Source organism: Hemitrygon akajei, chromosome 20, assembly GCF_048418815.1.
Source record: "Hemitrygon akajei chromosome 20, sHemAka1.3, whole genome shotgun sequence".
Lineage (NCBI taxonomy): Eukaryota > Metazoa > Chordata > Chondrichthyes > Myliobatiformes > Dasyatidae > Hemitrygon > Hemitrygon akajei.
The window spans coordinates 58,216,263-58,240,872 of record NC_133143.1 but is presented as its reverse complement, the minus strand read 5'-3'; the positions used below and the strand labels follow the sequence as shown (position 1 = coordinate 58,240,872).

The following is a 24,610-nucleotide window of genomic DNA, read 5'->3' as shown; positions in this document are numbered from 1 at the left end:
AGTCAAAGCCAAAGTAAAAGCAAAGCAGAGAGCATACAAGGAAGCAAAAAATAGTGGGAAGACAGAGGATTGGGAAGTTTTTAAAAGCTTACAAAAGGAAAATAAGAAGGTCATTAAGAGGGAAAAGATGAACTATGAAAGGAAGCTAGCAAATAATATCAAAGAGGATACTAAAAGCTTTTTCAAGTATATAAAGAGCAAAAGACAGGTGAGAGTAGATATAGGACCAATAGAAAATGATGCTGGAGAAGTTGTAATGGGAGATAAGGAGATGGCGGAGGAACTGAATGAGTATTTTGCATCAGTCTTCACTGAGGAAGACATCAGCAATATACCGGACATTCAAGGGTGTCAGGGAAGAGAAATATGCGCAGTCACAATTATGACAGGAAAAATGTTTAATTTTCTGAGATCTACCTTCTTTACACAGAGGGAAGAGAGTACCTGGAATGAGCTGCGAGAGGAATCAGAGTCAGAATTAGGTTTAATATCACCAGTGTATGTCTTGAATGCAGCAAAATGCAGGTAAATCCTGGAGGGAAACCTGATGCAATCTGCAAGAAAGCTGCAACTTGGGAGAAGATTTGGGTTTCCAGTGAGACAATGGCCCCAAGCATAAATGGCTTAAAAACAACAAAGTTAATGTCCTGGACTGGTGAAGTCAGAGTCCAGACTAGAATCCAATTGAGAATTTATGGCTGGACTTGAAATGAGCTGTTCACTCACAATCACCATGCAATCTTACAGAGCATGACCGGTTTGTAAACAGTAATGTGGAAAAACTGCAGTCTCCAGATGTGCAAAGCTGATAAGAGACCTATCCACACAGACTCAAGGCTGTAATTGCTGCCAAAGGTGCATCTTCTAAATACTGACTTGAAGGGGGTGAATCCTTGTGCAATCAATTATAGAAACATAGAAAAACCTTAGCACAATACAGGCCCTTCGGTCCACCAAGTTGTGCCGAACATGTCCCTACCTCAGAAATTACTAGGCTTACCTATAGCCCTCTATTTTACTAAGCTCCATGTACCTATCTAAAAGTCTCTTAAAAGACCCTATCATATCCGCCTCCATCACCATTGCCGGAAGCCCATTCCACACACTCACCACTCTCTGAGTAAAACACTTACCCCTGACATCTCCTCTGTACCTACTCCCCAGCACCTTAAAACTGTGTCCTCTTGTGGCAACCATTTCAGCCCTGGGAAAAAGCCTCTGACTATCCACACGATCAATGCCTCTCATCATCTTATACACCTCTATCAGGTCACCTCTCATCCTCCCTCACTCCAAGGAGAAAAGGTGAAAATTAATTTGTGTTTTATATTTGTAATTAATTTAGATCACTTTGTAGAGATCTATTTTCACTTTTCTATTGATCAGCATTTAAAAAAAGCCAAATTAAATCCAATGTGACTCTATGTTGTAAAACAATAAAACATGACAACTTCTGGGGGAGGGGAATGAATAATTTTTATAAGCCCTGTACATGGAGGGGATGGGCTTGGCCTTGGAGGGTTGTGGGCCAAAAGTGGGCAACAGGGACTAACAGGGAAGAAGTTGTGGTTAGCAGGGACCAGTTAGGCTGAAGGATCTGTTTCTGTGCCTTATTACTCTATGACTCTAAGTTGTTTAAGATGAACAATTGAGGCCTCCCAAACTATCTACATTTCATCTTTCTGCAGAACCTCTGGCACCCGAAGGTGTTCAGGCCCTCAATTCCAAATGACATCAGAAAATACAATATTGGATAGTTAGGAGCCAAATGCAGGCAACTGGGGTGAGTAGGGAGGATGCTGTGGTCAGTATGGATCATTTGGGCCGAAAGGTTCCGTGATATCTGACTCTGTATCCAAAGAACAGTGAACATTCGAACAGTAAAGAGGTTTGAGGCTTTATGCACTGCACTGCTGCCGCAAAACAACAAACTTCACATCACACGCCAATAATAATAAAGCTGAATCTGATTCTGAAAAGTTGCAGTTGGGCTCCCAGCGATATCCTCCTGACCTTGCCTCAGAATCTAATCCAGTCCCGGTGGACTAAGTTAAGTTTTCTAATACCTCCATATTACAAATGTTCTTGTCAATAGGGGCATCACAGTAGCATATCAATTGGCTTAATGCTTCACAGCACCAGCTGTATGATCGGGATTCAATTTCTGCCACTGGCTGTAAAGAGGTTGTTTGTTGGCCCTGTGATCATGTAGCTTTCTTCCTAAATTCTCCTGTTTCCTCCCACAGCCCAAGGATCTACAGATCAGGGTCAGTAAATTGTGGGCGTGCTACGTTGCTGTCAGAAGCATAGCAACACATGTAGGCTAACCACAGCACAATCCTCAGACTGTGTTGTTTCAATGTATCTGTGACAAATAAAGCTAATCTTTTTTATCTTTAATCTAATTTTTAATGTATCGCGTATCTCAGTTATCTTCTTCTTTGCTATTATTTAAAACAGGGTTCCCAACCTGGGTCCACAGACCCCTTATTGGTCCATGGCATTAAAAAAGATTGGGAACCCCTGGTTTACGAGGGGTGATTGATAAGTTTTTGGCCTAAGGTAGAATCTCTTTTCTCTTCCTTGGTGAAGACAGATGCATAAAATCATTTAGGACCTAACTGTTGACTTTATCATCTGTGAACAAATTTTCAGTTTTGTCATTAATCAGCCCCAATTCTCCTTTGATTATCCTTTTACTATTTAAACACCCAATTAAATGAAACAATACTGCTGATGGCATAGTGGTTAATGTAACTCTATTGTTGCAGCAATGACCCAGGTTCAATTCTGCCACTGTGTGTAAGGAGTTTGTATGTTCACCCTGTGACCGTGCAGGATTTCTCTGGTTGTTCCGATTTCCTCCCGCATTCCAGAGATGCACGGTTACTGCCAATTACGCCACTGGTATTTAGGGCAGCAATGAAGGTCCTCCATCTCTGGCAGTGTTCAGGGCTTCCTTCATCATGTCAGTAGTTTCCTCTCAGTTTTTACTCTTGTCAGTTACGCAAGTTCCAGGTGCAGACTCAGGAATACCATCACACTCAGATGTAGAAGGATCCTTCACTGCTGTTTCCGTAGTAATTTTATTTGACCAGTCAGAGTTGTTAGCCCTGAGCTGAGCCCCTGAACCTGGAGGAAGGGTAGACCACTCTTAGCCTGTCCTCTACCCTTTGACCTGTTCAGCATGGCTGACCCTACCAAGAGTCAAAGCATAAACCCCTGACTCCAGCCAATGTAGCTCTCCAGATCATTGAGGCATGCAAGCCTCCAAACCCAATGACAAGGTTGTGGTCCTTCTGGAGGAAAGGTGCATGGGTTAGCAGGTTAATTGGTCACATGGATGTAATTAGCCAACGTGGGCTCATTGGGTCAGAAGGGACTGTGAAAGGTACTGTATCTGTAAGTAAAAATATAAATAAAAATGAAGCTTATGAAGACTGGGCAACTACACGGTATCTTCTTCATTTTCACATGTAAATGTACTTCTGCAGACTCAGGAAGTTGATAATTGCATCACTTAATCATGTAACTCATCCCTAATATTCTCAGTGTCACTATAAATGTACTTGTGATTCATATGAATACATTCTTATTTAACACAAGGCAGCTGTTTTTTCACAAAACAATCTGCATTTCCAACCCTGCTCCTCCTCTTCAACAATCATCACTAATCATACCTCTGCCTCCTTAGCTATAACTGTCAGTCCCTTAGACTTTGATCTGTTCTCCCACTATGACTTTGTTGGAATGTATGCACCAGTAGTAAAAATTTGGCAGAGAAAGGGATTAGTCATGAGGACTATATTGCATGCAGTTATGTAATAACACATGTTAAAAAAGGTTGATCAAGTAGGTAGGTTTTAAGCAGTGTGTTGTAGCAAAGAAGCAAAGAGGTCTGGGAAGGGAAATCAAAGATATGATTACCAGAGGTCTAGCAGAGAAAATTAGGGCAACACAGTGGTGTGGCATTAGTGCAGCTGTCACACAGTTCCAGCCAGATGGATGTTCTCCCCACGACCATTGAGTTTTATCCAGATTCTTTGCTTTCCTCCCATATTTGAAAGTCATGCTCACAGATTATTTGACTACTGGTAATATGTCCATAGTGTACAGCAAAAGAATCAAAGGAAAGTTGATGAGCATATGGTAGAAAATAGGTAAAATTAGTGGGAAGGGGAAGAATGCTGAGAATGCTCTGACAGCTATCATTGATTTTGATGGGCAGAAAGTCTTTCTTCACCGTTGTAAGGAATCAAGTGTGCAGAACTGGATGTACACAGAGTTCTCACAGAAGTGCAGAACTGAAGACATTTTGAGATGGAAAAGGGCATTACACCAGGGAACCAGGAGACTGAATAAACAAAAAAGTGGACTGACTGGGTAATGTTCATGTTTGAAACGACTGAGGGGAACTTGAACAGAAGGCATTGAAAGACAACATGTAGGAGTAGCTCCTAATTCAGAGGGTATATTATTGTGCAAGGTTGTGAGATGTCTTCATGAAATTACATTGGATATTGGTGCCTTCATACAATTATTTAGGACATTGGTGTGTTTTTTCTTAAGTCTCTAGTCTTGGTCCCTGAAAGGTAACCATTGGAGAATAACAGCAAAAAAAAATCAAATGACTGATTCCAGTGGTGATGCATTTGTAGTATGAGAAGAAACTCAGAAGATGAGGCATGTTGGTCCATGGCCTCCTCTTGTGCCAAGATTCTGTCTAGATAGCTTCCAACCTGATGTCATGAATATTGATAGATAGATAGATACTTTATTCATCCCCATGGGGAAATTCAACATTTTTTCCAATGTCCCATACACTTGTTGTAGCAAAACTAATTACATACAATACTTACATACAATACATACAAAACTAATTACATACAATACTTAACTCAGTAAAAATATGATATGCATCTAAATCACTCTCTCAAAAAGCATTAATAATAGCTTTAAAAAAGTTCTTAAGTAGTTCACTTAAATACATTAAATACAATCAACCCCGGCACTTTAACATATCTTACTCCTGGCGGTTGAATTGTAAAGCCTAATGGCATTGGGGAGTATTGACCTCTTCATCCTGTCTGAGGAGCATTGCATAGATAGCAACCTGTCACTGAAACTGCTTCTCTGTCTCTGGATGGTGCTATGTAGGGGATGTTCAGGGTTTTCCATAATTGACCGTAGCCTACTCAGCGCCCTTCGCTCAGCTACCGATGTTATACTCTCCAGTACTTTGCCCACGACAGAGCCCGCCTTCCTTACCAGCTTATTAAGACGTGAGGTGTCCCTCTTCTTAATGCTGCCTCCCCAACACGCCACCACAAAGAAGAGGGCGCTCTCCACAACTGACCTATAGAACATCTTCAGCATCTCACTACAGACATTGAATGACGCCAACCTTCTAAGGAAGTACAGTCGACTCTGTGCCTTCCTGCACAAGGCATCTGTGTTGGCAGTCCAGTCTAGCTTCTCGTCTAACTGTACTCCCAGATACTTGTAGGTCTTAACCTGCTCCACACATTCTCCATTAATGATCACTGGCTCCATATGAGGCCTAGATCTCCTAAAGTCCACCACCATCTCCTTGGTCTTGGTGATATTGAGACGCAGGTAGTTTGAGTTGCACCATATCACAAAGTCCTGTATCAGTTTCCTATACTCCTCCTCCTGTCCATTCCTGACACACCCCACTATGGCCGTGTCGTCAGCGAACTTCTGCACATGGCAGGACTCCGAGTTATATTGGAAGTCTGATGTGTACAGGGTGAACAGGACCGGAGAGAGCACGGTCCCCTGCGGCGCTCCTGTGCTGCTGACCACCGTGTCAGACCTACAGTCTCCCAACCGCACATACTGAGGTCTATCTGTCAAGTAGTCCACTATCCAATCCACCATGTGAGAGTCTACTCCCATCTCCGTTAGTTAGTGCCTTAAGATCTTGGGCTGGATGGTGTTAAAGGCACTAGAGAAGTCCAGGAATGTAATCCTCACAGCACCACTGACCCCATCTAGGTGAGAGAGGGATTTGTGCAGCAAATACGTGATAGCATCCTCCACTCCCACCTTCTCCTTATACGCAAACTGAAGAGGATCCCGGGCGTGCCTGGTTTGTGGCCTCAGATTCTGTATTATCAGCCGCTCCATGGTCTTCATCACGTGCGAAGTCATTCAACTCCTTTGGTTGTGGTTTCTTCGGTACCGGGACAATACAGGATGTTTTCCACTGTCTGGGTACTCTTCTCTGCTCCAGGCTCATGTTGAAGATGCGCTGTAGTGGTTCTCCCAGCTCAGTCGCACAGGCCCTCAGTAATCGTGGGGAAACTCCATCCGGTCCCGCCGCCTTGCTGGTACAGATCTTCCTCAGTTGACCTTCCACCTGTGCAGCTGTAATCCTGGGCGTGGGCAAGGTCTCCTGTGAGTGGCTATTTTCCTGTGAGGGAAGTAAGCCTGGTGTGGAGTTCTGCGGTGAGGATGAGATTGTGCTGTCGAACCTATTGAAGAAGTTGTTCAGCTGGTTCGCTTTCTCCACATCTCCACTTATGTTTGCCCCCCGCTTTGCACCGCATCCGGTGATGATCTTCATCCCATCCCACACCTCCTTCATGCTTTTTTCTGCAGCTTTTGTTCTAGCTTCCTCCTATACTGCTCCTTTGCCCCCCTTATCTGTACTCTGAGTTCCTTCTGAACTCTTTTAAGCTCCAACCGATCACCATCTTTACAGGCCCTCTTCTTCTGGTTTAGGAGGCCTTTGATGTGACTAGTGATCCAGGGCTTATTATTGGGATAGCAGCGAACAGCTCTAACAGGAACAACGGCATCCACACAAAAGTTAATATAGTCCGTTGTGCATTCAGTGACCTCCTCAACGCTCCCACAGAGCCCCCCTTGCAGTACATCCCAGTTAGTAGTACCGAAGCAGTCTCTCAGGGCCTGTTCAGCTTCAGGAGTCCACTTTCTAAAAGAGTGTGTGGTAGTGGGATGCCTCATCACAATTGATTTATATCTGGGCTGTAACAAAACCAGGTTGTGATCAGCTTTCCCCAGTGAAGGCAGCGGGGATGCACTATATGCATCCTCTACGTTTGCATACAGCAGGTCAATAGTCCTATTACCCCTGGTGTAACAATCCACGTACTGGGAGAAAGCAGGTAGTGTCTTGTCCAAAGTCACATGGTTGAAGTCCCCTGTAATTATCACCAGTGCCTCAGGGTGCTGTGTCTGAAGCCTAGCAACAGCGGAGCTGATGATTTCTTCTTCCTTTAATTCCCCCCTCCCCCTCAAACCCACCTTCTATCTTCTTCTATTCTCCACTTAGTACGTTTACCTGCCTAATCACTTCTCCGGGTCCCCTTCTCCTTCCCTTTCTCCTATGGTCCACACTCCTCTCCGATCAGATTCCATCTCCTTCAGCCCTTTACCTTTCCCACTCACATGGCTTCACCTATCACTTTCCAGCTGGCCTCCTTCCCCTCCCCCCTCCTTTTTATTCTGCCATCTTCCCCCTTCCATTTCAGTCCTGGGTCTCGGCCCGAAACACTGACTGTTTATTTATTTCCGCTGATGCTGCCTGACCTGCTGAAATTTTCCAGCATTCTTTGTGTGTTGCTTTGGATTTCCACCAGCTGCAGACTTTCTCATGTTTATGAGTATACAAGACCTTTATACACTAGACTTTAGAATAATGAGAGGAAACTGCATTAAAGCTTACGTGTTTCAAAAAGTTGGAAACAAGAAGTATGTTCCCCTTGGCTAAGGAGTCTGGGCCATGCCTTTTTCTAGCAGCTACCATTGAGCAGAAAGTACAAAAGCCTGACGTCCCACACCATCAACTTCAACAACAGCTACTTCCCATCAACCATTTAGTTCTTAAACCAACTTGCAAATTCTAATCACAGCACACTGCAATGGACTTTGTTTTCAGTTCTAATTGTTCAAAGTTCGAAGTATATTTTTTATCAAATTGCATATGTCAGCATATACAACCCTGAGACTCATTTTCTTGTGGGCATACTCAATAAATCCAAAACCATAATAGAATCAATGAAAGATCATACCAATAGGACACACAACCATTGTGCAAAAGACAACTGTGCAAATACAGAAAGAAAGAAATAATAATGACAATAAAAAATAAGCAATAAATATTAAGAGCATGAGATGAAGAGTCCTTGAAAATGAGTCCAAATGTTGTGGGAATATTTCAGTGATGGAGCAAGCGAAGTTGAGTGAAATTATTCTCCTTCATTCAAAAGCCTGATGGTTGAGGGGTAATAAGTGTTCCTGATCCTGGTGGTGTGGGTCCTGAGGCTCTTGTACCTTCTTTCTGATGGCAGCAGCGAGAGCAGAGCATGACCTGGGTGGTGGGGGTGCTGCTTTCCTGTGACAATGCTCCGTGTAGATGTGCTCAATGGCGGGGGAAGATGTACCCGTGATGTACTGGGCCGTATCAACTTCTTTTTGTAGGCCTTTCTGTGCAAGGGCATTGGAGTTTCCATATCAGCTGTGATGCAGCCAGTCAATATACTCTCCTATGAAGGTTTGTCAAAGTTTTAGATGTCATTACAATACTTTGCAAACGCCTAAAGAAGTAGAGGCGCTGCTGTTCTTTCTTTGTAATTGCATTTACGTGGTGGGCCCAGGACAGGTCCTCTGAAATTATAACACTGAGGAATTTAAAGTTTCTGACTTCCTCCTCCTGAAGTCAATAATTAGCTCCTTGGTCTTGTTGACAATGAGTAAGGGGTTGTTGTGGCACCATTCAGCCAGATCCCTCCTATTTGTTGATTTATCACCAGCTTTGATTCAACCTACGACAGTTGTGTCATCAACAAACTTGAATATGGCATTGGAGCTGTGCTTAGCCACACAGTCATAAATATAAAGCGACTAGAGCAGGGGCTAAGCACACCTGTCCTGATGGAGATTATGGAGACGATGATATTGCCAATTCAAACTGACTGGGATCTACAAGTGAAGAAATCAAGGATCCAGTTGCACAAGAATGTATTGAGGCCAAGATCTTGAAGCTTATTAATTAGTTTTGAGGAGATAATAGTATTGAATGCCAAGCTGTAGTCGATATGGAGCATCCTGATGTATGCATCTTTGCTGTCCAAATACTCCAGGGTTGAGTGAAAAGCCAATCAGATAGCTCAAATCTGCACAAACCTGTTGTGACGGTAGGCAAAATGGAGTAGATTCTCAAGTCACTTCTCAGGCAGGAGTTGATACGTTTCATAATCAACCTCTCAAAACTCTGTGGATGTAAGCGCAACTGGACAATAGTCATTCAGGCAGGTTACCACATTCTTCTTAGGCCTGGTATAAATGAAGCTTGCTTGAAGTTGGTGGACTGCTGAAGCAAGAGATTAAAGATCTTAGTGAATCCTGAGATGGGAAAATCTGCAGATACTAGAAATCCAAGCATCACACGCAAAATTCCTGGAGGAACTCAGCAGGCCAGGCAGCATCTATATGTCACCAGATTCAGATGTGGCCCAAATGTGGAGTAAGAGACACTGAAGCAGGTCGATAGTTCGCAAAACTTTAATGCGAACCGTGTTAAAGGGAAAATAAAACAATAAACACTAGGCCAAACAGGGCTGTTAACTAAAACTCTCAAAACAGGAAACGAAGCCTACGCTGCAGCTGAAAAGGATATCTAAAGATGGCACCTGCAGACAACACAATCGCATACAACATCCTCTGGATGGTTCATCAAACTACTTTCACTTCTTTCAAATGTGTTTCTGCTACCGCTGGAGCCAGTGATCTACACTTTGGTGGTGTATTTTCAGGTCGGTTGAGCAATCTGGTACTTCGCTGTCACCCAAGGGTGTTCAGTGAGGTTTCCAGTGAAGCATGCAGCCTCAAGGCCAAGAAGTATAGAGCAAACCCATAACTGACTCCATTTATCGCCAATCTCAGTGTCAATGAAGGTTGAAATCATCGAAGTGTGTGGGTATTCAGTGTTGTCTACCAGCCTCTTGCTCACTGCTGCCAGAGGAAGATGTCTGCATGTGATGGTCTTTCTCACTCTCACTCAATGCTACCAGAGTCCTGAGTATTGAGTAAGGTTTACTTGACACAGTTTGTGAATTGGACGCTGCAGTTCCTGGTTTCCAGTCACTCCCTTTTTTGTTGCTGTTTTGGGCAATTTTTATTAGGGCAGCCTGAAGATAACAAATGACGCAATGCTAGTTTGAACTGAGCTGAGCTGAACTGAATATGCCTGGACTCTTTTGATTTTGTGTTTTATAATCTGTGTTTACGTTTTTTTGCCATTTGCATTATTTGATTTTTTTTTGCACATGGGAGGGTGGTGTTTCATGTTTTTCTTTGAATGGTTTTCTTTGTTTTCTTTCTGTCTGTGGGAAGATAAATCATATGATTGTACACCACATACATACTCTGATGATAAACGTTCTTAGAATCTTTGACTAGAATAAGGGATCAGAATAAGGTGCAGGTTACTTGGGACTAAGATGAACAGAAATTTCTTTATGTTGGGGTTGGTGAATCTTTGGAATATTTTATATATGTCAGAGAGTTGTGGAGGCTCAGTTATTGAACTTATTCAAAAAAGAGATCATACATTTTCTGGATATTAAGGCAACCAAGTGATAAGGGAGAGAGTACGAGGGTGAAATTTTGGTAAATCATCCATGATCTTGATGAATTGCAGAGAATGCCTGAAGGCCCAAATGCAATGGCTCCTCCTGCTCCTAATTCTTATGTTCTTAAACCCATCACAGCAACCCTACAAAAGCATTTCTTATTCCTTCAAATTTTACAATGGGAAACAATTTATCTGAGCATTACACTGTGAAATTTCAACTTCCAAGGATCAACTTTATTCACCATATACATTTACAAAAAGAAAACCAGAGCACACTTCACCTGTTTTGGCATCATTACACTGGCTGCCTGTGTCCTTTTGGATCAATTTTGAATGCTCTTAATTGTGTATGAGGCTCTGAATAATCTAGCTCCTCCATGTATTTTGGAATGTCTATCCCCTTCCATCCCTAATCGTAATCTTAGATCCATGAATACCGGGTTGCGTAGAGTTTCTAGAGGCAAGCATATAAAAACTGGTGCTGCGTCCCCTTCCTCTTATGCACCAAAAATCTGGAATACTCCGCCGACTGAGATACACCAGGCCAGTACTGTGGAATGTTTCAAAACACTTTGAGGAACTTACTTTTTAAAAATTTGACTTACTTATAAGGATAACTGAATTCCTGTTGATATTGATTACACTTATATAGTTTTGTCTATTCAATGACATTTTATTCTATATAATGTTTGTCCTTACTTAAGATTTTTAATTTTGTCTCACATTTTATGACTATATTGATCTACGTAAAGCACTGTGAGCCTGCATCTTAATGGATGAAAGGCGCTATATAACTGAAGCTCTGGTGTGTTGGTCAGGGTGTAACATGCACCAAGACCAACATTCAACAATGAAAAAAGAATAAAGAATTAAATAAAAATAAAGTTTTAGGTTGAAATATGGACATCCAATAAATTGTGCAGAAATACAAAATAACAGCACATACTTATGACGTAAACAGCATTGTAAAAATGGTTTAACTTGCTTCAGTGCAATGCAGAGAGGGGTAATAGATAACATAATAATTTAGCATTACACTTAATTTCTCATCAGAGGTGAAGTGTAAGATGGCATGAGACAGATCGGTTTACTAATGCATACACAGTTATCATTAAACATTATTTGAGCTTTCTCGTGACATATCAAATGGGAAAACAGAATACTGGGGTATTTTTTTAACCATAACTAGGTGGATTAAACATGTTAATTTTGAATGTACCTTGCACTCTACATAGACCCTTCACAAATCTGGCCGGGCAGAGGCATCTCAGAAACTGGAGAACTGGTGGGTACCAGCATTGACAGGCCTGGTGCCAATGCAACTGCAGCCGCAGTAAAGAGACAGGAGTTCAAATCGCGCCATGTGGATGTGTAGTTTAAATTCAATACATAACCTGGAATTAAGAAGAAAGGAAACTAATAAGTAATAATGGTGACTACAAACTTGCTGTGCTGTTGGGGAGGGGAGGTACTCAATAAGTTCACAAGTGATCCAAATCTCACATTGCTTGATTGTGATCGGTCCCTGCATTTGGCCAAGAGTACCTCGGCGCATGCGCTGTTTGAATACGTGAGCGGTTCCCCGGGATTTCAGAGCATGCGCGGTGCCGGCAGTCGGCCGCGGAGCATGCGTGGTCTCGGGAGCCGGTCTCTGAGGTCTGGTGCCGGACTCTCCATCCGCTTCGAGCCTCCCGGTGGCGGAGGCGGCTCGGGTTTCCGCTCAGTGAGCGGTATCAGCACGCTTCCTCGGTTCCTTTATCTGCTCTGCAGCATGGGGAGGCGAAAGAACAGACCTAGAGACCGTGAAAACTCCGACCGCAAGCCTGTAGGTATTAAAGTGGTCGGGCGCGGCCCCGTCACTCTGTGCCCGTAAATGACCCTCAAACCCGGCCCTGCCGGCAATCCACAGGCTGTATTATATTATGCTTTGTTGAGTTTCTGCCACCTTTCAGATGGGCCACACCAGTTAATCTAAAACCTGGTTTGCTTTCACTGATGGTTTCGCGCTCTCTCACAGGCCTCTTGTAGTTTAAAATCCACGTTGCTGATGCCTACGTTGTGTAATAGTTTCTCTCCGGCCACAGCTTGAAGAACGGTTCGTCCCAAATCTCAGAACAAGTCAAAGTAGGATTGGGGAACGTGGGGACATAACTTCTGGGACAAAGTGTTTGGATTCAGAAATAGTGGTTTGAATTGGCCCCTGTTACAAGAGAGCATGTGCTTGGCCCAAGCCTTTTTTATTCCTCTCAAAACGCGTGTGTACGGGGCATCGATAGGCACGGGGGAGGGTAGGTAATGTTGACAATTTAAGGAAGGCGTAAGGACACGGGCTAGGGGGCTATATAGATCGGTGTGCCGAATGTCGGTGGTGGGAACTTTACTACAGAGGATTCTGAGAGACGGGATCTACCAACATTTTGGAAAAGCAACGACCAGCATAGCTTTGTGTATGGGACATCGTGCCTCTCAAATTTGACTTTTTCTGAGAGGTGACCAAAGATTGAGGGCATAGAGGTAGATATTACCCAGGTGGATTTTTAGCAAGGCTTTTGACAAGATCCTCCTGCATAGAAGGCTGATCTGGAAGGTTAGATCACAAGAAATCTAGGATGAGCGGGCCAACTGGGTATATAATTTTATGATGTATACTGTTGATGTTAAATCTGATTCTGAATTGGCTTGGTTGGTGGTTGAGAGTTGCTTTTCAGATTGCAGGCCAGTGATGAGCAGTGTGCTGTAAAGATCAGTGATGGGTGCACTGCTTGACATCTGTGTCAATGAGTATGTTGCTGGCACGGTTAATAAGTGTGTGGATGCCACTAAAATTGGTGGTATAGTGGACAATGAAATTGGAGGCTGCAGGTGCTGGAACCCAGAGGAACACTCAAGGTGTTGGTGGAACTCAACAGGTCAAGCAACATTTATGGAGAGAAAGGACAATCAGTGTGTCTGGAGGCTTCAGTCCAAATGAAGTGTCTCAACTGGGAACAGGATAGATAAAAGCAACATTTATGGAGAGAAAGGACAATCAGTGTGTCTGGAGGCTTCAGTCCAAATGAAGTGTCTCAACTGGGAACAGGATAGATAAAATGAATGGTCAACCCCCCCCCCCCCCCCCTGATTAGGGGAGTCTTAAATCTACAAGGTGAGAAGGAGACCTGAGGGGGAAGTTTTTCTACACAGATGGTGGGGGGGGGGGGGGGGGGCATGTGTAACAAGCTACTAGAGCAGGGCTTCCCAAGATTTTTTATGCCATGGACCTTTGCCGTTCCAGACTGGGAACCCCTGTACTAAAGGAATCGTAGAGTAATACAGCGCAGAAAAAGACCCTTCTACCGAACTGACCAATGCTAATCATGATGCTCACCTAAGCCCATGTTTGGCTTTTATTCTTCTAGATCTTTTCTGTCCATGTACACCCAAATGTCTTTAAGATTATTTTTAGCTGCCACAAATACTTTTTTTCTGGCAGCGCTTTCAGTATATGCATCAATTTCAGCAGAAAGAGCTGGCTTCTCAGGCCATTTGAAATCTCTCCCCTCTCACCTTGACCTTATATACACTAATTTTTGCTTTCTCTGCAGAAAAAAATTGGATGTATTCACCCTATCTACGCCCTCCTGTCTTCTTTGCAATCTTTCCAGCTTAATGACATCTATAATGGGTGACCAAAACTATACACACAACTCCCAGTGCAGACTTGCAAATGTGGAGGTGGATGCATTTACCATTTAAAACAAATATTTGGATAGAAATAAAGCAAAAGGTGTAGTGGAATACAGTTCCAGTTTAAGATGGCGCTACTGAAGTTGTGCAACAACTTTCTGGTAATCTGGTACTTATAGTATACAAGAAATATGACTAAAAACAACATTAATAACACCTTTTCTGAAGTAAATTGTGGTCAAATATCACCACAAACAATGAAGAAGCAAGCAGAGGCAAAACTGATTTGAAGGCTGAGTCGTACTGCTGTATCGCAAAGCCGAAACGCAGCGTGTTCGAGATGTGGTCACAGATGGAGTTGGTGTTGCTGCTGGAGTGAAGGATCTGGAGAGGAGTCAACGTGGAAGAGTTTCAATGCCCGTCCGTCTAACCTGGATGCAAATTTGGATTGCTTTAAGCGTCAAGCTGATTTGGTGAGATTGAGAACGGCTTCTGGCTCTGAGGTCAGTGTGTGTTGCTGCACCAGGGCCAGATCCTAGAGTGAGGCACTACTAGGTGCTTGGACAATTCAAGTGTCGGGCCAGATAGACTGGAAGGCCCAAGTGCAGAGGGGAGGGTGAGGCTGATTTCACTTGCTCTGCCATGATGTTCATTCCCCTCTCTGGTGGCTGTCATTTCTGCAAGTTTTGCAGCATTTTTGCCTATGAACTTGAGACTGAGGCTTGCACATTCTGCTCTGGCTGCTGCCGAGAGCAGATCTAAGGCTCAGTCTGGTACAGACTGCTGTTTGATTCTATTGTTTGCTTGATGTGTGTTATTTTTTCCTCTTTCTCTGGACAGTGGTTACGATCTTTTTTTAAATTGGGTTATTTGGGTGTATCATTTATACTTTGACAATAAATGTACTTTGGAAATGGGCCAAATGCAGTTAAATGGGACTGGCTCAGGTAGAGAACTTGGTCAGCATGAGTGGGATGGGCTGAAGGGCCTGTCTCTCTAATTCATGGCTGTATGTGTACAATATACTGATTGTCCATTGTGCCATGCAAAGGAATCTTTACATCATAACTACGGTAAAGATTGGAGTATTTGTGCTGTAGATGAAAGTATGGTGTTCCTGCCTTAAAGTTGTATGATTCTTTGTATTTTACAGGGTTGGGGAGCTGGCTACCAAGAAATTATTAAAGAAAATAAGCTCTATGAAGAATATTACCAAAGGCAAAAGATTGTTCCTGAGGGGGAGTGGGATCAGTTTATGACGACCATGAGAGAACCTTTGCCAGCTACTTTTCGGATAACTGGATACAAGAGGTAATTGAATTAGAAGATAAGTTTTGAATTTTTCTGTAGTGTTTGCAATAATGCTAATAATATGTACTGTTATGAAACTAAGCAAGATAACAATGTTTGTGTTCTTTGTACACTTTGTGAAAAACAGAACATTTACTTTCTTGTTGGCTTCTCTGTCCAAAGCAAAAGTACAGCAGATTCTGAAATAAAAACAAAATGTTCCAAGTGTTCATCAGGCCAGACAATATCTGTCAAGTATGATGCAGAATTAAGTTTTCCTTGACTTGAAATGTTAGTTAAGCTGATTTATGTAAATGCTTATGGAAATCATTTCATTTTGTATCCCTTTGTAACTAGAGCTTTGACTTGCTGATTCAGTAAGTCAATCAGTAGGAATTGTCAATGTTGCATCCAGAGATAATATTGTCATCTTCACAAGTCAAGAATAAGGTGAAGTTCTTTTCAGGAAACTGCTTAATCTACAAGGGGTACCCGTCCAGTAAACTTGACAGGGTCCATTTCAGCAGGCCACAGTCATTTTTGTCTTTTGACCTTATTGGGTGATTTATTAGTTCAGGTTTGAATAACTGCATCATGCTCCAGGCACCCTCCATGAGCTCAGTTCAGAAAGTTATCCATTCCAAGGAGAGGTTGAGATGTCTCCCATTCTCATAGATGAGGACGAAGGTCTGGATTTGGATAGGGTCATTTCCTGTCCCCCAGCCCCGTGTGCACATCCCTGAAAATACTGGTCAGTGGTATTTTGCCTTTTTGGGCAATAGTTTTGTTTATACATATTAGTATCTAATAAGAATTCAGTACGTTCATTTTCAATCAGTCGGGTAGAATAAAGACTGTTTTTCGCTTGATTAGGGTGAACGAGCTGGAGAGGAGTTTATCATTTTTAAAGTTTTGAAATTACATTGTTTATGTCAAAATGTTGTCTTTGTTGATCAGTAGTCATTTGCTGAAACAGTGCCATCAGGCCAGGGTCTTCCAGCATTGGTGCAGTGAATGGTTCAGCTCGGTCTCTGTTGACCACCTTGTTTTTTGGCCCAGCAACTTTTATCCAATGTAGCATTTTATCACAATGGTGACACGCTCCCTTAGTGATTTGGTCTTGCTTTTTTCATTGGTTAGTAGAGGCAGAAAACCAGCTCCGCAGTTTTGATGAGTACATTGATGTCCAATTGAGAACGGTAGTCTGTATGGCGACAAGCACAATGCTAAAAGATGTGATAAAATTGGGACCACGTTATTGACCAGAGTAGAAGTAAGAGACTGAATTGATGGTGTCATATATTTTGTGAGATTCTATAAGAACAGCCAAGGTAATAATAAGTATTACTTTAGGTTCTTAAAGTTTGATATTGCCCAACAAGGTTGTCAGCATGGATACTACCAACCTAAGTCCATGAGCTATATTATCTTAAAATAGTTTATTTAAATAGTCGTTAAATATTGACATTATTTTAAAAGAATATGTAAAATACGTGCCAGATGAACGCGGGTTGAACCAAGACAACAAAGTATGATGATAGTGTTACAGATGGAACCTTCGATGAAATGCAAGTGGTGTAGCCTGCAAGCACTCATGTCATGCTGACTCAGGCCCTGTGTCAATATACCTTTTGTCTGCTCTACAGATAGTTGGCCTTTCTCTTAGTATAACTTGTAGATAAATGTATTCAAAATTAAAGTTCTTTCCCAAAAGAGTTTTTTTTTTTAATTTAAAATGTATTTTCATAGGTTATTGAGCACGACTTTATTTTGTCGTACTTCCTGCAATATTTGTGTCATTTATTTTTGGAAGACATAAGGAGCAGAATTAGGGCATTCTGCCATTCCATCGTGTCTAATTTATTATCCTTCTCAGCATCATTTTCCTGCCTTCTCCCCATAACTTTTGATGCCTTGACTATTCAAGAACCTATCAACTTCTGTCTCAAACATACCCAATGGATTGGCCTGCATAGCCATCTGTGACAATTAATTCCACAGATTCAGTACCCACAGCTAAAGAAATTCCCACTTATTTCTCTTCTAAATGGACATCCATCTATTCCAAGGCCACGTCCTCTGGTCCCAGACAACCCCCACCGTAGGAAACTTCTTCTCCACTTCCACTCTATCTAGGCCTTTTAACATTCAATAGATTTCAATGAGAATCCAGCAAGTACAGGCTCAGAATCATCGTGTTCCTCATCTGTTAAACCTTTCACTCCTGGAATCATTCTCATAAACCACCTCTGGACTCTCTTCAAAGCCAGCACATCCTATCTTAAATAAGGGACCCAAAACTGCTCAAAATCTTCCAAGCACAGTCTGATTAATGCCTTACAAAGTCTCAGCAATACACCATTGCTAATTTTTTCTAGAAAAGTTGGGTTTTTTTTCCTTTCTTCTATCATTTCCTTTCTTCTGCCCCTCCCTCCCTTCCTAAAGAGGAGTGACGTGTGCAATTTTCCAGTCCTAAGTAAGAAGCAAGAAAGCAGGTTAGATGCTGGGATCTGGTACAAAAACAGAATTATTGGAAGAATTCAGCCAGTCAATCAGCATCTGAAATGAGAAAGCAGTTCACAGTTGAAGTTGAAGGCCCTTTATCAGAATCATGGATTTCTGACAGATAAGAAATTTTATTTTCTTGCATAAAATGTTGTAACTTTTTCCCCTCTCTCTATTTAAAGTCATGCAGAAGAAATCTTGCATTGTTTAAAAAACAAATACTTCCAAGAACTACAACATTTAGAGGTTGAAGGACAAAGGATTGAGGCTCCACAGCCCTTGAGCTGGTAAGAAATGTTCAATAACGTTAGTGCCACTGAGGTTATCCAGTTAAGAAGACTTGTAAAAATGATTTTTTCCATGCAGGTATCCAAGTGAATTGGCTTGGCAAATTAACATTAGCAGGAAGATGCTGAGGAAGTTACCAGTCTTGGAGAAGTTCCATCAATTCCTTATTAGTGAGACTGAGTCTGTAAGTATTCAGGAATGTTTCACTTAAAAAGTCAGCCTGCTAAGATGATAAGGGAACATCGCAAGTGTGCAAGGGACTAACATTATGTAATTTGGTTACAAGAGTTGCAACGATCTCAAACACACCTCTGGAAAAGTTAGATTACAAAGTAAATAAAAAGATTTGAAAGCAGCTGATACTGTGCTCACAGTATCGCAGATCATTGATTTGTTATGGCAATTCTGGTTCTGGAAGCTGAACAATCATCGGTATGTATCACCCCTCCCATCCCTTCCCTGACCATGAATTAGTTCAGAGTGAGTTGATAAAGTAATGAGACTCAGTGGTTTAGCCTGGCCAGTGTGGTGTCAAGGACTGGCAGCAACAAATCTGTGTGTTGCTGAATCTCCTGATCCTCTACCCTAATGGATGTGACAGAAGCTTTAGTTTCCCCCTCTCTGTTCGGCTGCATATCCCTCCCTGGCCCAAATATTTCTCGATGTTGAAAGAAGCTCGTGATAATGTTGACTGTTTCATGCTTTGGAAGTGTTGGCAAAGGGCTGACCCTCTGCTAACTTACTGGCCACGGTTTCAGTGTAATTGAACCACTGAAGTAATGTACAGTGGCTATCGGCGAGGGATGATGTTGGACAAGCTGCGGCAAATGGTGTAGCTATCTATTGCCATCTTGAGGTCTAAACGTTGCACTCTTGCTAGCACAATGACTAAGGCTATTGTCACAGACTGGTTGCATGTGCTACAAACGCGGACAGAACGTGTGGAAGAGTAGTTGTTGGTGCTAGTTTGTGCTTTTGCTTATTTTCATTTCTAAGAACGTGCCCTGGGTGCTAAGTGTGATAACAGTACATACACCTGAAGAGGAGGAAATGGCAGGGTTATAAAAAGAAACACAGGTGGAGGGCCATGTTGAATAATTATTTTAAAGAACTGGGCTGTTGTTTCCTATTGTGATTTTTATGATATTGCAAATTTTATTATGCATGGATTGAAGTTCAAGATGTCTACATTTTATCTAAAGTAGAATACTTTATAATACTTAGGTTCTTTATCCTCTGGATACTGTGCTCCTTCTCATTTTGTGTTGTACTGTCTTGAGGTTGTACTATGTTTTCATATAATTGCCCTTCCTCCAGGGAAATATCAGTCGTCAAGAGGCCGTCAGTATGATCCCTCCATTGCTTCTTGATGTCAAGCCTCATCACAAGGTACGTGGAATTGAGTTGTAGAGCTTAGAAACTGGCTGGCCCAATCTATCTGTGCTGACCATCTCACACCCATCCCATCTGCTATCCTGTTTCCTTTTTCTTTTGAATCTCTTTTAGCTACCATTCTTGGGCATTTTTAAGCACAAATTGAAATAGCCAATGAACCTGCTGATCAGAATGCTTTTGGAATTTGGGTGGAAAGTGAAGGACCCAGATCATACTTGGGGCTTTGGAGCTACGTGGCTGCAGTTCTAACCATAGCAATATTGTGTAGAGTCATAGGAAAGAACAGCACAAAAACAGGCCCATCTAATCTGTGCCGGACAATTTAAACTACCTATTCCCATCGACCTGCACTGGGGCCATAGTCTGTTTTTTATTTCTCACACCATTTTCAGTGAACTCTAGAGACTGTTATGTGTGGAATCCCAGGAGATCAGCAGTTTCTGAGATACTCAAATGACCCTGTCTGGCACCAACAATGGTTCCACAAAGTCACTTAGATCACATTTCTTCCCCATTCTGATGTTTGGTCTGAACAACAGCTGAACCTCTTGACCATCTTGCATGCTGTCATGCATTGAGTTACTGTCAGATGATTGGTTGATTAGATATTTACATTAAGGAGCAGATGTACAGGTGTGCCTAAGGAAGAGGCCACTGAATGTTTTGTGTGTGCACATTTTTTCCGGAATTGCATGGTATGGTAAATTCGTCCTGAATTTTGTTATGAAATGTTTCTTCCTCATTGTTAGATTCTTGATATGTGTGCCGCACCTGGATCAAAGACTGCTCAGCTGATTGAGATGTTACACTCTGACATGAATGTTGCTTTCCCAGGTAATTTTTTTTTTCTAGAGTTAATGCTTTAATTCACTCTCCTAACTGAAGAAAAGATAGAACAGAACAGGAAGAGGCCTTTTAGCTGTGCTGGCAATGGTGGCAACTTCAATTAATGTTATCTGCCTGTGCGTGGGCTATGTTGCTCTGCCCGCTACATGTTCATGTGCCATTTTCTAAAGGCCTCTTATATGTTGCAATTTTATCAGTTTCCACAATGTCCTCTGGTAGCACTTGCAACTCTGTGTATTAAATAATCAAGGAAAACTTTGCCATGCAAGTGTCTTTAAACTTCCTCTCTATCACCTTGCAGGTGACGGGGTTAAGATAAGTCTCAACCAAAGGAGGTGCAAGGCACTCCTTTCCTCTGCTAGCCTGCAGGTCACCTTTGGACAAGGTGAAGCACCTGCTCAGCCCCTGTCCCCTCCCCGATCAGGGTCATGTGAGGTCATGAGCAGCTGGTGCGTATCACAACTCCTAGTTATGCAACCACTGACACCAGGCAGACAATCTCTGAAGACAATTGATAATGGCTGGGGTCACTCATCTTGTAAAGACACTGTCCAAAAGAAAGCAAAGTGTATAGTAAAGTTTGCCAAAAACAGTCATAGTCAAGACCATGATTGCCCACATCATGCAACATGGCACATAATGATGATTTATCACCTTAAATCTATGTGCTCTGATATTTGACATTTTTATCCTGGGAAAAGACTAACCTACACTATCTAGGCTTCAAATTTTTATGTACCTCTATCAGGTTGTCCCTTGGCTCTGAGACATCTTAGATTCACTGGGGTTTTGCCTGTACTGGAGACTATTAGCCATGAGAAAGTTGGATCCACCAGTCAAGTGTCTCTAACCTCTTTATAGCTATTACTTTACAGTCTGGGCAATGTCCTGGTGTTGTATTCTGCTACCGTAGCAGAGCACTGCCTTTGCAATGGCCATAGGTCTGACTTTGGCCCAAAACTACTGTGCTGATTCAGTGGCTTTCAGGACCACCTAGTAAAGGAAGCCATTGAAATAAAGCTAGAGGAAAAGAATGTTGTCAAAGATGAAGGTCTCGCTCCAAGTAAGAACTGGAGTTCCATTGTAAGCAAGATGAGAGAGCAGAAACCTGATTGGATGAGAACTAACCAACTAGGAACGACGGACTATGAGGGTGTAAATACCACTGAACTGAACATGCCCAGGTATCATCCCTGAAGAAGAAGCTGACAGAGTTTGTCATTGAAACTTAAGTTATATTTGATACGTGTACTTGGCTGGAAGCCCGAAAAGAGTTTATTCATTGTATCTTAAGCAGTTGATTTAACATTTTACTATATTGTATTTGTCCAATTTTCCTCAGTGTGGCAAGTTTATACTAATTTTTTTTTTAAAGAGGGTTTTGTAATTGCGAATGATGTGGACAACAAGCGTTGTTACCTGCTGGTTCATCAATCAAAACGCTTGCACAGCCCTTGCGTTATGGTAGTTAATCATGATGCATCGAACATTCCAAGGTTGCAGATGGAAGATGGTGATGGCCAAAGGAACGTTCTCTTCTATGACCGCATTTTGTGTGATGTGCCATGCAGGTACTTTTATATAACGTGAATAATATAAATCGATTTCCTTCTTGCTGTCTTCGTGGCTGAGAAAAATACTTTCAGTGCAGCTAAAATTGTCGTCTGATCACTTGTTAGTTACCGTTCATGTATACTGATTCACAGTAATATAGGTTTATCTCTGCATAAATTGATTACTTCCCTGTTTATTATTTGGAGGAAATGAAGTTCAAGTAAATTTTAAATACTAATGATGTGTTAAAATTGGATGTGAGTCCTTTACAAATGCATGCTTTCTTTGGATGGCCAACCTGGAAATAAATTCATCTGAAGCAATGGTTTTTTTAAAAAAACCTCCCTAAATGTGCCTGTCTGTGCCTCAAACATTGGCCTTGAATTAAATTGAAGCAGCACAAGTAGGGAAAGTGGTTATTATATTAAAATAAGAATTACATGTTATTATCAATGGCATAGAATACAAGAACAGGGAGATTATGTTGTACTTGGCCAAGTTTGGTTTAAATCTGGTCACCATAACATGGGAAAGAAGTGATTTCGCTGGTGATGTTGAGAGATTTCTGATAATTGGAAGTTTTTAATTAGGAAAAATTGGATATGGAGGACTTTTCTTTTGAACAGGGGAGACTGGGATACAGAACTGAGATGCATAAAATTATGGGCAAACCTATAGGCAGTGCCTATTTCCCTTACAACTCTCAGAAGATGCTGGGGGAACAGTAGGTCAGGCAACATCTATGGAAATACATAAACAGTTGATGTTTTGGGCCAAGACACTTAAGTGAAATGAATTTATGTATATTTAAGGCAGGGGTTGATAGATCCTTGATTGGTCAGGGCATGAAGGGATACGGGGGAAGGCAGAAGATTGGGGCTGAGAGGAAAAATGGATCAGCATGATGAAATGGTAGAGCAGAATCGATGGGCAAGATGGCGTAACTCGGTTTCTATATCTTATGGTCTTATTACAAACTAGTGGCTATGGATAAAAAGCAGTGGGTAGAATGGGGTGAGTAACTTTCCATTCAGCTGATGGGGGGGTCTCAAACACTGCAGCCTGGAAAGTTGGTAGAGAGGGGAACCCTCTGCACAGTATTTAAAAGTGCAAGGACATGGAGCTGTGGACTATAAAATTGCAGGCATAATGCTAAAAGTTGGGTTTAGGTTGGTTATTCCCCCCCCCCAAAAAAAAAAATTTGGAAGTGATATGATGAGCCAAATGTCCTCTGAAACTTTCCATGAGTTTACAAATTTCTCAAATTCTTTATCTTTGTATAACTTGCTCAGTGAGTGGAAATCAAATAATGGCTTGTTCACTAGTCTTTCTGAGCTTTGAAAGCACTCTTAATGATTACAGTGGAGATGCAACCTTAAGAAAAAATATTGATGTGTGGAGAAAGTGGACAACTAGCAACAGTCTACAGTTACATGGGTAAGCATGTGAGGAGCAATTTGCTTCTATGTTTATTCTTAAAGGAGCTACTCTTGTTTTATAGGTAGGCAAAATTGTCCTTTGGTATGCAACAAGGTTTGACTTAAGAAGTCACTGGTAAAGTCTGTTTTTGATTTAAATTTGTTTGAATTTAAGGACCAGGAAAGCTTTGGTACTCTTCAGAAATTGCCATGCTTTGGCCAAGAATGGATAGAATTTCCTGAGGTCTGGCTAGGGTGTGATTCTGATAGTGATCAACAACATGCTATTTTCTGGTGAATTTTGAATCAGAATCAGGTTTCAAAACACTTGATGTGTTGTGAAATTTATACAGAATATAGAACAATCACTGTAAGTTACATTAAGAAATATATCTAAGAAAATGAAATTAAATAAGTAATGCAAAAATAGTGTTCATGGGTTGGTTCATTGTTCAGGAATTTGAGGCCGTGGGGAAAGGAGCTGTTTCTAAAAAGTTTTGGTCATCTTTGTTTTTGGCACTCGGCTATTACTCAGAAGTGTGATAAAGTGCAAATACACTTTTGGGGTATAATGTAAATAAACTTTTTGGTTGCTATGAATAAATCATCCAATATTTTTGAAATAATTAATTTAGAATTTCTATTATGCGAAGGGGGGGGGGAAGGGAAAACTGCCTTGTACTAATTTGTTTATCCGGCCTACGGGGATCTTGTCATTTCCTTTTCCTTGAGCCCCTTATCTGCAGTATAGAAGCATTCATCACATCAGTAGTAATAATCCCATTTGGAATTTGTTATTATGTTATACATTTGTCCTTAATTTGATTTTGATTAAATCTCATTTATTGAGGCAGTATATAAAGCAAATGTTAACATTCATATTGTCCAAGTCTGCAGCAGAGGATTGCAATCCGTGGTGTGGAACAGCTGACAGTTGGAGGAAGGATGGTCTACTCTACCTGTTCCTTGAATCCTATTGAAAACGAAGCTGTAATAGCAGCTATTCTTGAGAAGAGTGAAGGTG

At 41.7% G+C, this 24,610-nt stretch overlaps 1 protein-coding gene across 1 annotated transcript in view; it reads left to right on the top strand.

Moving 5' to 3' along the window:
* Positions 1–12,206: 12,206 nt before the first annotated feature.
* Positions 12,207–24,610, top strand: part of nsun2 (NOP2/Sun RNA methyltransferase 2) — a 32,443-nt gene continuing 20,039 nt past the window's right edge. Inside the window, exons 1-9 of the mRNA XM_073024366.1 lie at positions 12,207–12,449; positions 15,444–15,601; positions 18,268–18,372; positions 18,452–18,557; positions 19,691–19,762; positions 20,518–20,602; positions 21,990–22,185; positions 23,531–23,605; positions 24,477–24,607. Of these exons, the coding sequence (XP_072880467.1) occupies positions 12,222–12,449; positions 15,444–15,601; positions 18,268–18,372; positions 18,452–18,557; positions 19,691–19,762; positions 20,518–20,602; positions 21,990–22,185; positions 23,531–23,605; positions 24,477–24,607 (1,156 nt within the window). The 5' untranslated portion in view covers positions 12,207–12,221. The remainder of the gene's footprint in view (positions 12,450–15,443; positions 15,602–18,267; positions 18,373–18,451; positions 18,558–19,690; positions 19,763–20,517; positions 20,603–21,989; positions 22,186–23,530; positions 23,606–24,476; positions 24,608–24,610) is intronic.